This window comes from Aythya marila (genome assembly GCF_965140915.1).
Source record: "Aythya marila genome assembly, chromosome: Z".
NCBI classification, from domain to species: Eukaryota; Metazoa; Chordata; class Aves; order Anseriformes; family Anatidae; genus Aythya; species Aythya marila.
The window spans coordinates 7,480,568-7,495,999 of record NC_139080.1 but is presented as its reverse complement, the minus strand read 5'-3'; the positions used below and the strand labels follow the sequence as shown (position 1 = coordinate 7,495,999).

The 15,432-nt window shown below is 42.3% G+C and overlaps 1 protein-coding gene across 14 annotated transcripts in view; it reads right to left on the bottom strand.

Annotated features, from left to right (window-relative positions):
- CELF4 (CUGBP Elav-like family member 4) overlaps positions 1 to 11,905 on the bottom strand; it is a gene marked incomplete at both ends in the record, with an annotated part of 674,262 nt that extends 662,357 nt beyond the window's left edge. For all 14 annotated transcript variants that reach the window (XM_082784118.1, XM_082784126.1, XM_082784119.1 and 11 more), the window contains one exon: positions 11,626 to 11,905. In XM_082784118.1, coding sequence (XP_082640244.1) covers positions 11,626 to 11,905 — 280 coding nt within the window. The remainder of the gene's footprint in view (positions 1 to 11,625) is intronic.
- Positions 11,906 to 15,432: the final 3,527 nt, after the last annotated feature.

Here is a 15,432-nt window from a genome sequence, read left to right as displayed (position 1 = left end):
TCCCCACTGCATGTTTTTTTGCAAACATGTTTTCCTGCTCTGTACTGAAAGAGGCTCTGATGCAACACACTTGTCATCAGAAATGCACCAAAACCTTTCCTGATGGAAAATAAATGTCAAATTTCTGCTGTTAACTCCTCCCTCCTGAGAAAATTCAACCAGCCTAATATTGCAGATGAGGAAACGACAGAGGAATAGCCAATGGGAGCCAGTGGGAATCTTCCCATTGATTCAACAGGTTTCACATCAGGCCTGGAGGCACCAAGCTTAAATGGCTCTATCGGAGAGTGCCGGTGAGTAATTACCCTGGCTCAGATTAGAACCAAGTCAGCCCAGTCCGTGTCTGTTGCCCTCACCCACCATATATTGTTCTTCCTTTGAAACCGCAGACCCAGGCACCAGTTTCAAGGGGGCAGCTCTGAGATGTGGTAGCCATTAACAAAAATACAGAAGGAACAGCAATGCTTGCTTTTCTCACTTGTTTGTTCAACTTGGTGTTAACTTTTACTGTGCCGAGAGCAAAATGTAAAGCCTAGCATCACTATGTCACCGTCATCTCCTGCAAGACCTTTGTGTGCATTTCCTCCTGCAGTTTCTATGGGTTGACTTTGTTCGTTTGCTTGTTTGTTTTCCTTTTATGTCAGTGACTAATTTTGGAGTTAAATCATTTATAAAATACTCTTTCCTTTCGTACAAAAATGTGCTGGGTCCAGACTCTTGCAAATAAACATGCAGCAATGTTATGCTTTTAAAGACTTTGCCAGAGGATTTTTGTTGGTTGCCTTGCCCATTCCTCATTTCCACTTCTACTTTTTTATTACCAGTATCTTGAATGAGATTTCTCTTTCTTAAAAGAAAAATAAAAAATCCATAGTCAAAAAAAAAAAAAAAAAGAGAAAAGGAAAACAAAGAAAAAAAAAAAAGACCAGTCTCCCTCAGAACACACAAAACAGAATAAAACCTGCAAAACAGCATCACTGAATAACAGTATATCTTTATAAAAGAGGTTGAAAAATTGCATCCTCATCCTTGTATTATTGAAGATGGAATAGGATCAAATAAATCACTTTTAAAAGCAATTAAATGCTCACAAAAGAAAAACATTCACTCTGTAAACTGAGAGAAGAAATAATGAAATGCAAACCATCTCAAAACTACCATACAGCAACTGGAATAAGACACTGGAAGCTGTATGGCACGGCAGGACTGAACTGGCATACCTAGACGAGGCAGCCTATAGCTGAAGAGGGAGCAGTTAGGAAATTCAGAAGCAAGCTGGTCTGTATATCTAAATTTATGGGAGTAAAAACATCTCAGCAGCCACACTGCATGTTATCGGAAGCTCCTGCCCAATGAGCGGCACCTCGCAGGGCTGCCAGTAACTTAGGGTCCAACGCAAACCCTGCTGCAGGTGAGGTGGGGTTTTCCTGGAGACTTCAACAGGGCTTCGGAACAGGTCGCTGTCTGCTCTGCAAAGTCCTTTCCCATCAGTTATAGACTGTGCATATCGTGGAATATCTGTTACTTCTACCCTCTTTTTTCTCCTTTTTTTTTTTTTTTTAATGCTAACTGAAGTGTGAAAAATAAAACAAATAGGGTACTTTCCCTGCACTGCTGCATTGAAAAAAAGAGTTCCCTGCGATTGGTCTTGCTCAATTCTGGAGTTTCTCCAGGCCTCTGACTTCTCTGCAGCTGCCAGGTACAGACCCGATCCTGGAGCAGGAGGTGTCCTGACTCTGCATGGTTCTGGTGAGACACGGAGCAAGAAACAGAGCCCTGCCTGGAAGAGGCAAGAAAACAGTTTTCTCTGGGTTATCTTTCAAAGAGTTGCCAGCCAGTTCAAGCTACTCAGCAAAGGTATCTGCCTCTCTCTCTCTCTCTTTCATGCACCATTTCAAAGAAGTGCATCTTTACCTTATTATATTATTAGAATCAATCAATATTATTAATATTACATGTGGGCAATTCTGTAAATTCTTCATAGTTCTCCTCCCTGCCTGTTAACAGCAGGTACATTATACAGTCTCTGGTTAGACTGGTCAACCAGGCTATCGATAGTCTTAATAAGCAATATCTATATTGTGACCTTTGCTCGCAGAACTGAATCTCTCCTATAGGGCTGTCAGATTCCTTAAAGAAGTATTGATAAGCTCATTACTGTATTGCTACATATAATTTTAGGTGTGATTTTCACTCACCCTGAAGCATCTAGTAACCTAATACTTTTTTTTTTTTTTTTTTCTTTTTTCCTACTAAAGCATTGGCCCTTTAACAATTGATCAAATAGTGAATTAGAGCATTATAGAGAGGAAACATAATCAGGGGATTTCTACAAGCACACTGTGATATATCTTTTGATCTTCTGACAACCTTCATCCCTCTGGATCCTAGGAAGGAAGTACTGTTTTATAGGGATATTATTAGGCTGATGCTGCTTTATACATCTACCTGCAAGAAGCTACCGAATCCGACAAATATATTTGTGTGCATTTGCAGTGAGTGATGCATACTATGTGATGTGAATCTATCCTTAGGGACTGAAAAGAAGAGGAACTATGTGCAAATGTAAGTCTGCCCTTTCGATACACGCGTGCATACACAGTCTCCGTGTATTATGTACACAGGCATTTGAATTAGAAACAGGCCAAATATGCAGTCAGATCTCATCAGACCAACTCTGTCTGCAAAGCTCCACTTTTATTCTGTTTGAAGAAGCTTCAAGTCCAGAGTTATCTGCCCCAGTGCACGGGGAAGTCAGCCGGGTTGCCTCTAAAATATTTTGGAGACTCAGACACAATATACAAATAAACCAAACATGGATTAATTAAGTGTGACTGTGTCATTAAATTAGTATAATGAACAAACAGCTACGTATCATATTAAACTCTGTATATAATTCCAGGGATAACCTGTTAAGTCACCTGTCAATTTCATGTAACTATACCATCTCTCTACTGTCTTTTAGAAAGGAATTATTTAGAGACATTTGTCATCCTGAATGTATATATGCTTATACCAAATGCATGTTTTCATTAATATGCACATGTTGGTTGCATGTGTGTGTGATACACAAATGTGGCAGGTATATTTGTATCTGTCTGCATATGCAACTTTCACGTAAAAGTCCATTCTCAGCGGCCCCTTTCATGCAAACTATAGCTCATTATGTTTTCCAGAGTTGAATCAGGAAATTATAGATCTCCATAAGGGAAAAGGGGAAAGAATAACCTGTGTTACAAACTCTGCCTGTACTGCACCTTGGTATCTCAGACCATAAGCAAGTTTCCAGTGGCAAAATACTTTGACAGATCTAGGAGTGACGGCATCTCTCACTGGCAAATATGCATCCCTGGAGGCATCAACATCGCCAATAAAGCCATCTATGAAACAGTTAATGTTAAACAACGACTGTCTGTGTTCAACAAAGGAGGGAGAAATAAACAGATAAGGTGAGGTAGATCGAAATCTGCATGCCTCATTGGCTGAGCTGTCGGATATTTCTAATGCATCTAAAGGGTTTGTTACTAAGAACCTGTTAAGTCTCTTTAAACCTTTGATCTGTAGCCAGTCTTAACAAAGGTGACAATTAATTAAAGGAGAGTGCATTGCAATAAAGTTACATCGTGGTCAGTTTATATATACTGTCCAAAGCTGGTTCACAGAAGTCACTGTCAATTAAAGTCTTCTTGGAGGCCAGTTCATTATCAATTTTTCCCCCTTGCCTTGATCAATATTTTTGGCTGCTTCTGCTTGACAAACTTAACACAATGTCTATATCTATATGTCTTGCCATTCATTTACATGGAATAGATGGCCATATATGATTTATTTTTAGCTACTACGTATGGTCAGGCACTTTATTTGAGAGGTTTAGAGCTCTCATCCATCTTTATTTTAAGGAGCGACAATAATAAGCCCTCTCTTCCTTCGAGGGGATGTCAGGTGGATATAATGAATGCACTTTAAAAGCTGCATTCACCTGTGTGTGCATTCAGACCGTGGCTCACAGTGACAAAAGCAAACAAATGCAACATCTGCAGTGACATACTGACTTCAGCCCACCCCAAGTGATGCAGCACAGAGAGAGTGATACAGGAGATCCTGCGATCCCCCAAATGTGATGATGCATCTCCAGGAGTTACGAAAGGAGAGAGGTCCCTATAATAAATACCCTAGCTTAGTCACAGAAGCGGCAGTGGAAGAAAAGCTATAGCTTTCCCTCACCATGGTTATTATTTTTCCCTCTTTCCACTGCAGATTTTAATACATAAGGGTCAGCCTGCCATGACAAGCCCTGGCAACAGTCGTACGGGCATCGGTGGAGCAGTTAAGTGAGTGAGAAATGTGGCAGGGGTCGGACTTCTGTCAGTTCCTCAGCTTTGTTTAAGTTTTAGTTTCACTTGCTGAAGAAAAGCTAAGTTCAGAGACAAGCCAGCAAGCACAGAAGCTGGTCACATTAGCTGCAAGTGTGGTTTGCTACATAAATCCACAACCCTGAATTTTAACAGGAAAGGGAAACATTCGGTTTGAAAATGTGAACCAACTGATGTGATGGTAAAGCTCTTACGGACTTCTGCCCAGCCAGCAGACAAGGAGCCTCCAGTCCCTACCAAAAGAAGACGCTGGGATTAATGAAACACTAGCCTCATTGTTAAGGCCAGGATTCAGCTTAGATCACTTAACACCTCACCTGCTTAGTGTGAACTTTTACAGGGCACAAACCTGATGGTGCATGGTTGAGAGGTCATATTAAGCTCCGCAGTCTCCTGCTGTCACGGCGTTTTACTGTGAGACTATAGCCAACACCGACAAGAGTCTTTGGGCGTCAGAGGCTTTTTGCACATTTTTAAATGCAGGTGCCAGTCCCACCAGCCTTCATCATCTCCCCCACTTTTTCTCCTTTGGAGCCATTACTGCCTGTCGCATAAACCCGCCTGGGTTCACACTTGATTGACAGGAGGGACGGTAACAGCTCCTTTAGTGTCGTTCTGGTCTGTCAGGTCAGCACGTCTGGTATGCATGCACACAGGGTGTGCATGATAAAAAACACCCTGACATCTTCCTGAAAAATGTGGCTGTGTTTTTCCATCTCTGAAGGCTAGGAGAAGCCCTTCTTGGCCATCCAGCCCCTTCTGCCCCTCGCTTTTCACTCCAAGCATTGGAAGTCCTATGCACACCCTCCTTGATGGGTGCAATCCACTTTCCTATTGAGCAGAAGACACTTTCCGCAGTCTCGCTCACTCTTTACCCAGGCAAAATTTCTGGAGGGTCTCTGACAACTTCCTTCAAAAAACTATTCCGTCAGCTGTCTGGCTTTTGTTAAACGATGCAATTTGAATCCTCTGCTAAAGAAAGACCTGTCTGTGGCACTGGCCACTGGCAGAAGCAGGATAGAGGACCAGATGAACCACGCTTTTCATGCAAGGTGACAAGGATCCTCAATTTTTCCCCCTACTTTAGTGCTGACATTCCTGATCTCTTCTAGATGAACACAGGAAAAAAATGATGTAATAAAATAAATCAAAAGCACACCATCTCCTTTTTATTCTTAAGAAATTAGTAAATTCCCTATTTACTGTTTAATTAAAACACCGTTTTGGCCAAGTAAATACTATGAGATTTGATAGTTGTTGCTATTATTATTATTTATTTATTTTTTCAGAAGAAAAAAAAAATAAGTACATTTTTATTATTATTATTTATTCCTCCTCTAAAATGCCCAAAGGCACCAGTATACGTAGATATTTAGGGACAGAAGTAATCTTAATCTATAAATGTGTTGGAAGTATAAATCTGACCTGGAGAAAGGTAAGAGAAGAAATAAAAGCCCCAGAACCACGAACTTTATTTATTTCCTCCACATTCTGTAACTTTAAAGCAAATACATTCATGTGAGGACGATTAGTTGATATGGTGGTGGGGCAAGCTGAAGAACAGCTTTCAGTGCAAAACTTAACAGCCAAGCGAGAGATCCCAGAAAATTAGAGTTTGTACTGGAAATGCTGACACAACCGTAACAACAGCATCATAACTGGCTGCAGCTGCTTTTAGAAACCAGAATCCATGTCCAGACCTCTGAAAAAGAGAGTTAACACATAGCCTTCTAATTTATGAAGCAATCTGGGCTATCTGTTTGACATTATCAAATATACATACACGCTAATCTGTACGGGAGATTACAATGTACTAGGGGTAGCTTTTTTTCTCTCTTCCATCAAGCTATCCAATTGCATTTTGATTGTTTTAAGGGGTTGTTCTTTAAACCTAAGGCATAAAGCCTCCTCTGTTTTATTCCAGTTTATTTGTGCATTTACCTCCCTAAAACTTGTTTGGTTTACTACCGTACTAAATGCTGTATGTGTTGCTTTCAGCCAGGCAAGCCTTATGTTTCAATTATGGAGGAGTTTATTCAGCACCTGTATTGCTTTGTGCTTCTTTTCAACTAAATTTCCATTTCCCAAAGGCTATATGCATGAATGTGTATACATCACTCTTTTTTCTGTATGTGTACACACACACAAATCTATACATTTATACACACGTACAATATATCATCTTAATTGAAAGCACATTTTCATTGCACCTCTGAATTTCTGAGATATCCAAAACCCTCATAAACATCCTTAGACTTAACAAGGTTTTAATCTTTTTATCATCTATCTTTGTAATCAAGCATAACAATATAATGAATGGAAGCCTTGTTTACCTACCCCCTAGGTGTCTTAAATTCCAAAATTATTTATGCTTTTGAGAAGGAAAGCAGCAAAAGAACTAAACTGTTCTTTTTCTACCGCATTTTTCCAGCTGCATTGAATGCTTGACAAGTGAGGTTCAGGTCAGATAGGTACACCATCCTAGCGGGACTGCAATAGTGGATTTTGAGCAGGTTTTGGGGGTTTTGTGCTTCCCTCTCTCTAAAAAAGGGTTGAAAGAAGGTTGTAGCTCTCACGTCCATGAAAGACTCTTGCTTTCTCACTGCACACTGTCTCCACTCTTTAAGTGCACTCACCCACATGTGTTTCAGTAAATCTCAGTTAAGTGTGGAATGCTGATTTCTTCTGACTTCCTAAATAGAATATTATGGAGACCTGTGTGTTTTAAATTAAAACACATTCCAGGCCTTGGGTACAAGCATGCTTTGGTAGAAAAGGCTGTTTAAACCTATGGGGACAGTCCTATATTTAGATTACATTAATTCATAAATATTATACTAAATACCACTTAAATTGGCCTTAAATGACTTCAAAGATAATGCATTATAATATGGCTGTCCTGAGAGCACTAACCTTTATGTCTCCCAGTAACTCAGCCTTTAAGCATACTCTGCTGCTAGATAAGAAGGGAGGAAGTTATGAATGAATGGCTTGCTAAATTGTTCGAGTGTGATTAGTTAACTCCATGCATGCGCGCGTGTGTGTGAACGCGTGGGTGGGTCAGCTCAGCCCCGGTAGATCTCTACACGCGAATCTCAGCACACAGCCTCTTCCCAACCCTAGAGCAAAGTGCCACAGCAGGAGTGTGTTCCTGCCCTGTGTGGAGAGAAGTGAGGAAGGGGGGAATCTGTAGCAGCGATGCTTGTGCCAAAAAGTCTTGTTTTCTCAGAGATCTGGCAATTCTTTCCCGCCTTCCCCCGTACCTTTTTCTCTCTTCGCGTGTCTGCAAGACTGTCATACTCCCCTGCCTCTTCCCTGGTATCTGTCCTGGCATCAGCCAGGGCTGCTGGTGAAAGAATCTATGACTTCACTCTCCCTTTTGATAGTTTCTTTATTATTTTTTATTATTTTTATTTATTTATTTATTTATTTTTGGCAAGAAGGGATAGTCGTGTACTTTATCTTCAGGTTCTTAATTTTAAATTTTCCTCTGATATACAGAAGCACCACAATAGGATCTCATCATAATATTTTGAATCATACACATCCTGTGCTCTCCTTTCAATGGATTTACACCTGAAATGACTCTGGTTGCTACGTATTTACTCTAAGCTAATTCCTCTCCCTTCCCTCACCCTAGCACAAACCCACCTTCTCCCCCTCCACACCCAAGATTTGTTCTCCGTACACTTAAATAAACTACAGCCTACTGTTAACCCTTCAAGGTATACCATTAACACAGCTTCATCCCCTAGATTAGGAATAAAATCAACAGAGAGTGATGGATCAATTAATGTATAAGCATTATGCATCACTTATGGAAAGCATCTTGGGGTTTCATATTGCCATCCTACCCCTGAGAGCCAAGCTGGACTATTTTTATGCAATTCTTCACCTATGCCTCCAAGCAAAGCAAAATTAAGGAGATCTGAGTGAATACTATGCTTCACATGGCTGAATTTAGAGAAGAGGAAAGAGAGAGAAAATAGATTAAAAATGAAATGAAATGAAATAAAATAAAAAGCCAAACACAATCCTCATCCTTCAAAGCCCCATCATGCTTTTTGACTTAATAGTAATTAATCACTACTGGCAAGAAAGTAATTTTTTTCCAGGTAGCCAGAGGCACATTTTTATCAGGATTAGCTAATAAATCAGCGGCATCACTAGAAAGGAGTTCAAACTCTTCTTGGATGTACTAAATAAAACCGATCTCTGAAATGCTGGTAACTCAGTGTCTATTGAAGCTTCACTCAAACCCTAGGCTGTGATACAACGATCATCGTAACCATTTTTCCTTCCAAAGCCCAAAACTTCTATCATATTAAATATGACTGTTTCTTTCAGGATGAACTCATGCAATTTGGTTTGATGAGGTGACAAGATTTCCCACCTGGCTTTTTTCCTATGTTGCAACTTTAAAACAGAAATGAAATGAAGGGAAATGAAGTTAGTATCTTGCTTAATTCAGGAATATGTGTTAAACACATCCAAGCAAGATAAATGATCTCTCTCTCTCTCTCTATCTCTCCCTCCCCCGCTTCCTGAGTTTGTCTCTATGAATACAGGCATACAGTAAAAGCAAAACCGAACTGCAAGAGAAAGGATTACCATCTATGAAATAGAAATTAAAGTTAGCACATAGATTGATTAATTACAGGTTTATGGTAGAACAAAGCAAAAGAATAAAATCTCGTCAACAAATCAAAATACCCCTCCCCCCCCAAAAAAAAAAACCAAAAAAAACTCTGCCTAGACGTTAACTCAGACATTTCCTCTGTACTGTGTTGAATGATTCTCTTCAGTGGAGCTTTTACTGTTGTTATTTTTATTTTATGGAAACCTTAGATAATTTTTGCAAACACATGCGCGCACACACGGGCTCGGTGGCTACTCTCACTATGCCTCATCTATTAGACAAAACCTCCCAGGACCTTTCCTTCCCCGTGCTTCTTACCATTTATTTTATCATTATTATTAACAATTATTCTAGTGTGGATGTCCTGTTTAAATGATGCCCATCAGACCTTGATGTGGCTTCTAAGAAGCTGGTTTGAAAAGAAAGCAATGTTTGTAAGGGATACACTGATCATTTTAAATATGAGAAGGGTGCTTGGAGCAACCGGCAAGAAAGGAAGGAAGAAATATCCTATAACTTGGACTAAGCCCCCAGTCCCCGAGCCCTGAATGTTTTCTCTAGGCTGTGCGATACCAGTACTTGCACTGTCAGGGTATATTTTCATTTGCAATTCCTGAAGGTAGAAGGAATTCACATTTCCTGAAGGAGAGGAGCGGAGTGAGTGGGAAGGGGGAAGAGATGTCTCCTAAACATGCCGTTAAGTTTAAGATTTACAACTCACCACGGCAGCTGGAAAGCTGAGAAGCAACTAATGCCGTTCCCAGTGACTCTCCCTACCAGGAGTGAACCAGGCTGGAGTAGATATTGCTACTGAACCTCTCCTGTAACAGAAGCAACTTCCACTCCCCTTGTGTACCCCTGCACAACCCTTTTTCTCCTGCACTAGGTCTGGAGTCACACCCTGCTTACTTCTGATTAGACCTTTTTTTCTCTCTTTCTTTCTTTTTCTTTCTTTCTTTCTTTCTTTCTTTCTTTCTTTCTTTCTTTCTTTCTTTCTTTCTTTCTTTCTTTCTTTCTTTCTTTCTTTCTTTCTTTCTTTCTTTCTTTCTTTCTCTCTCTCTCTCTCTCTCTCTCTCTCTCTCTCTCTCTCTGTCTCTCTGTCTCTCTCTCTGTCTCTCTCTTTCTCTCTCTCTTTCTCTCTCTCTTTCTCTCTCTCTTTCTTTCTCTCTGTCTCTCTGTCTTTCTGTCTTTCTCTCTGTCTTTCTTTTCTTTCTGCCTTTCTTTCTATTCCATGCCTAATAAAATAAATACACATACACACATTATATACACAGAACCTGATATAATAAAGTGGCTCTGTTTTGTTCCTGGGTCCCTCCTGTTCCTAAGCTGGGCTACCATGCAAATTATCTCCAACTTCCTCCCTGCAAGTCCTACTTTTCTACCCGGGGATCTGAGCATCTCCCACCCCACTAAACACACCCTCCCCAACCTCCAGAACATAGCATCCTCTAATCTGAAATGCACCTCCAGAGAGACTAAGCAGGGAAAGGAAAGGAATGGGCAAAGACAGAGCAAGTGAGGTATCGCACAGGGAGCACGTCTCTAGTGCCTTGAAAGAAAACCCAAAAAGTTCCTAGGGTGGACTTCGGGCACATTGAAGTAGTGCTGGGAATATGCCTGCTTGGAGACTTCTCCCTTCTGGAAGTGAGATACGAACCATCCCTCCCACCTCGCTCTCTCTAACACATCCACACTTTGTGATTTCATACTCCCAACCTGCCTGAGATGGGCTTTTTTACTGTTTTTTTATATCTCTGTTCCCATGCTGAACAAAACCAGAATGAATACTGCCCTCCAGCACCCCAATATCCCTCGAGCAAATCACTGTCTTCTGTCTCTGATTTTGGAGTGGGCTACAAATAAGAATCCTAACAGCAGCAAAAAATGAAAAAAGAAAAGAAAAGAAAAGAAAAGAAAAGAAAAGAAAAGAAAAGAAAAGAAAAGAAAAGAAAAGAAAAGAAAAGAAAAGAGAAGAGAAAAAAGAAAAAAGAAAAAGAAAAACAAAAAAAAAATAAGAAAAAAAGAAGAAAAAGAAAAAAGAAAAAAAGAAGAAAAAGAAAAAAGAAAAAAAAAAAAAAAAAAAAAAAAAAAAAAAAGAAGATGCGAAGGCGCCAGTGCCTGATTCACAACAGTTGTAAAATAGGGTCTTCCTGGCTCGGTTCAAACGCACGGACAGACACACGGACACACACACACCCCTGGATGGAAAATGTGCAGCTCCCAAAGATAAATAAAGAAATCCTCTTAATCTTTTTCAGCACCACCGGCGTGTGGACAGCTGCTGCCAGCCCCGCCGCCCTCCCCTGCTCTCGCCTGGACTATCCGGCTTTCGCAAGTGGCTGCATCTCGCTCCCTCAAACGGGGGGAAAGAGGGAAAAATAGTCCTAAATAACCCAAAAGGAGCTGACCCCCTACTCTGCCTCTCTCTCTTCGCTTCGAGGGTCTATTATTTCTTTCCCTGCCCCCCCAGCTTGCCGCCTCCGCCCCCGGCCAGCCAAAAATGAAATAAAATGAAATCGAAAGGAAAGAGAGAAAGAGAGAGCCAGAGAGGGAGCGGGAGCCTGCCTTCCTCTCCCAATCTCTCCCGGGAAAGTTCAGGAGGTAACTCACCTTTGTGCATGCCAGTGAACCTGTCCTTCAGCACCGTCAGTTCATAGATCTTCCCGAACTCCTCGAAGAGCGGTTTGAGGTCTTTCTCGTCCAGGTTACGGGGGATCTGCCCAATAAAGAGCTTAATGGCATCGTGGTCCTTCATTGGGATGGTGGATGGGTTTCCGGGACTATGGTTTAATCCGTTCATATGCCCGTTGGTGCTGGGGTTGCTGTGATTGCTACTCAGGCTGGTATTGTCTGGTTGTCCGTTTGCTAACGTGGCCATCTTTATATACATAGAGAAAATCTTCTTTCCTTTTTTCCCCCCTCTTCTTTTCTCTCTCCCTCCCTCTCTCTCGCTCTCCCTCTCTCTCCCTCTCGCTCGCTCTCCCTCTCCCTCTTTCACACACACACACACTCACACACACACACTCCTCCCTCTCCGTCTCTCTCTCTCTCTCTCTCTCTCTCTCCCTCTCTCTCTCTCTCTCTCTCTCTCTGGGTCTGATCTGATTTTTTTTTTACATTGAAGATCTGTGTCCTTTCCGTTTAAACAGGCTGGATCGGTTCAAATTCCCAGCCAGACTAGGGGGTGGGGTGTGAGTGTGCGGATGTGTGTGTGTGCGGGGAAGGGAGGCTGGGGGCGGGGGGCTGCTGCTGCCTCTGCTCGGCCCGAGCCCCCTCCTCCCCTCCGAGCACCCCCTGTCTGCCTGCCCGGGAGAAGCTCAATGGTATCTTCCAACACAGCCCCTGGCTATAAATAGCACTAGGCGCATGGCTCTTTGAGAGACAGTCAATTTCTATTGTGCCAAGTGAGCAAAGGGGAACGGTTGCGTTTTTAGGACCAATGATGATGATTTTTTTTCTTCCTTTTCCTTTGCAAGCCCTCCGATCAATCGCTGTCGTTATAATTTCAGTGATCATCAGGAAATCTGCCTTTTATTTGAGAGGGGGGGAAAAAAAACACAAACCCAAGGTTTTCTGACTTCTTCCTATTATGATGATGCCTCTTATTTATTGTTTACTCGTATTATGATTTCGCAATTGATAATAAAAGCAGTTGAGACACGGACGAATCCTCAGGCTCAGAGGTTGCTGTTGGTGTTGGTGTTGTGGTTGTGATGTTACAAGCTCTCTTTACTATATCTGTTCTTGTTGCATCTAAAAAAAAATGCATGCTCTTTAAGCTCTCTCTCTTTTTATTTTTATTTTTTTCTTATTTATACTACCGATGATGACATCAAGCCAGGAAAGGTGCAAACTGTATTGTAGTAGGTATTTGGAGGGAGAGAAAAAATATCTAGATGACTATTGTTAATTTTCGTGCTGCTGATATTTATTTTACGTGCAGTCAGTGCGGGCGTTATCTCCTGTGCTAGCTACGTGTGTGTGTGTGTGTGTGTGTCTGTGTGTGTGTGTGTCTGTGTGTGTATTGGAAAGGGATTGATTAGATAAGGTTTTCTTGCCCGTCTTTCAAGCCATCAGGATATTCTGTCTCTCTCTGATGGAAACATAAATCGTATTTTGTAGTCATCAGGGATCGGGAGTTGCTTGTCCGAACAATGCTCTCTAGACAAAGTGTACTGTATGGTGGAAATGAAATCAGCTCTCCTTTCATAGCATCTGGGGGTGGGGAGGGCAGGGAGGCTCGGATTAAGGACACAACTCCCCCTTGTCCCCCAAATAATAATAACTGTAATCCGGACAGCAACCAAACAAGGCGCTGCATGTGCTCAGCGCAATTTTCCTGCTTTTTTTTTGCTTTTTTTTTTTTTTTTTTTCCTTTTTCCTTTCCCCGGCTTCCCATGCAAGCTGTGCGGGGACCAAGCTGGGAGCAGCCTCAGAGTTACCTGGACTGAACCCCCCTGACTGCCCCGGTTCCCCCAAACCTCCCGGTCCTCCCCTAGCCCTATCGGGGGGGGCTCCGAGCCTTTGTTCCCGGCACTGCCGGCTGCTTCCCTCGGTGCCGGCGGTGATACCGGCCCCCAGGGGTGGGCAGCGAACGGGACTCCCCCCTTGTCCCCCGGGGAGAGCTAGTAACACGTGTGGCTGTAAACGGAAGGAGCAGCGGCAGAAGGAAGGAGGGTAAAGGTTTAAATTCGCAGTTTTCCTGTTTTCCTGCCTGTTTTGTAGACCGGGTATTATTTATTTATAGAGTTGTTTTTATTTTTCCATTTTTTGTTTGTTTGTTTGTTTGTTTTTCTTTTTTTTTTTTTTTTCCGGTTGTTCAAAAAATTAACGCGGCGGTATTAATAAAGAAATGAAAAGAAATGAAAAGGGACAGAACCACAGCACCGTTGTTGCGGGGACGGCTTTCACTTTATTTGGCTTTTAACAACAGAGCGGCAAGGTAGCGTACTGCCTTACCCTCCTCCCACCCCCCCCCCACCAAAAAAAAAGATAAAAAAATATATTAAAAAAACAGCCCAATGCAGGTAGCTCTGCAACTCCCGAGGCTGCTTCCTTAAAGCCGAAGTGTCCCGGGAGACGGGTGGGACCGGACCCCCCTCCATGGTCCTCTGCGATCCCCACCTGGGGGCGTCCCCGCAGCTCTTGGTGCCTTTTGGGGCTCCTTGCGCCCCTAATGGGGTGACAGCTGCAGGCAGCTCCGCGCATTGTCTGGCGCTGCTTTCTGGGTTGTAAGGGAGGGGGTCTGCATCCCCTTCCCAGGCATTTACTCGTGTTGAGAAGATGCAGGGATCTGGCAGCCTGGGAGCTGCAGGAGGGCAAACCCTCAGAAAGCCCCCTCTCCCAAATTCCCAGCCCTGTGACTCACCTGCTTTCAGATCCTGCCCTGCACCTTGGACTGGGATAAAAGAATGCAACAACAGCAAAACCCGCAGCAAACAAAACCTTCCCGCACCCCCCACCCTGCACCAGGACATTAAAAAAGCTTAATATCCACTCTTTCTGCACCTTTAAACAGCACCTTCGGTACAGCGAGGAGGGCACCCCGCAACAAGACTTGTTAAACCTTCTTTTTTTTTTTTTTTTTTTTTTTTTTTTCTTTTCTCTCCTTGATCAGAGAGAGAGAAAAAGGGAAGGAATAGCCACCACAGTGCAAAGTCAAACAGCACCCAGCACAGATCAATCCCGGGGACAGGTCTCTTAACACCTTGTCGGTGAGCAGGCCACTGTGCCTGCAAACACCTCTTATCCCAAATGAAAGCCAGTTAGGGGAAAAGAGTCATTTTGTCGCTCATCAAGGGTATCCCTTTTCTACCAACATATATTTTTTAAAACTTTGAGCTGGTCCACGCCCCATTTCCACAGAGCCATCAGTAGTCATTTAGAAATGGATGCTGTTCAAGTATAGCCCCCTGGTGCACAGGCACAGCTGTGAGGGGTGGCAGGATGAAATAATATGGACACAAATATTGCTACAAGGGCTCTGTGATGAGCACAGCTGCTGCTGGGGATGGAAATAAGCTGTACCCCATAAGCACCTTTACACATGTACAAGGGTCTGTACTGGTTTTTAAGCAGATACAGGCAAAGGAGGAGTAAAATTGTTATCTATAAACCAGCCTTTGCCGAACAGTTCCCAAGTGAGAAATGTTCCCATTGTAATCACAGTGGGTCCAGTTCAGCAGTCCATAAGCTGGTGAGTCCACGGGAATTTTGTGAGAATAAGGTCTTTTGTAACAGGCTCCAGCTTCTCCCAGAGAGTAAAAATCATTTATCTGCTTGGAACCAAAAGAAAACACTTTACTTTTTTTTTTTTTCTTTTTTTTTTTTTTTTTTTTTCTTTTTTTCTATGTGCCTACTTGCAGGGAAAAAAATAATAAAAATAAATAAATAAAATAAAATAACCCTTCCAAGTCC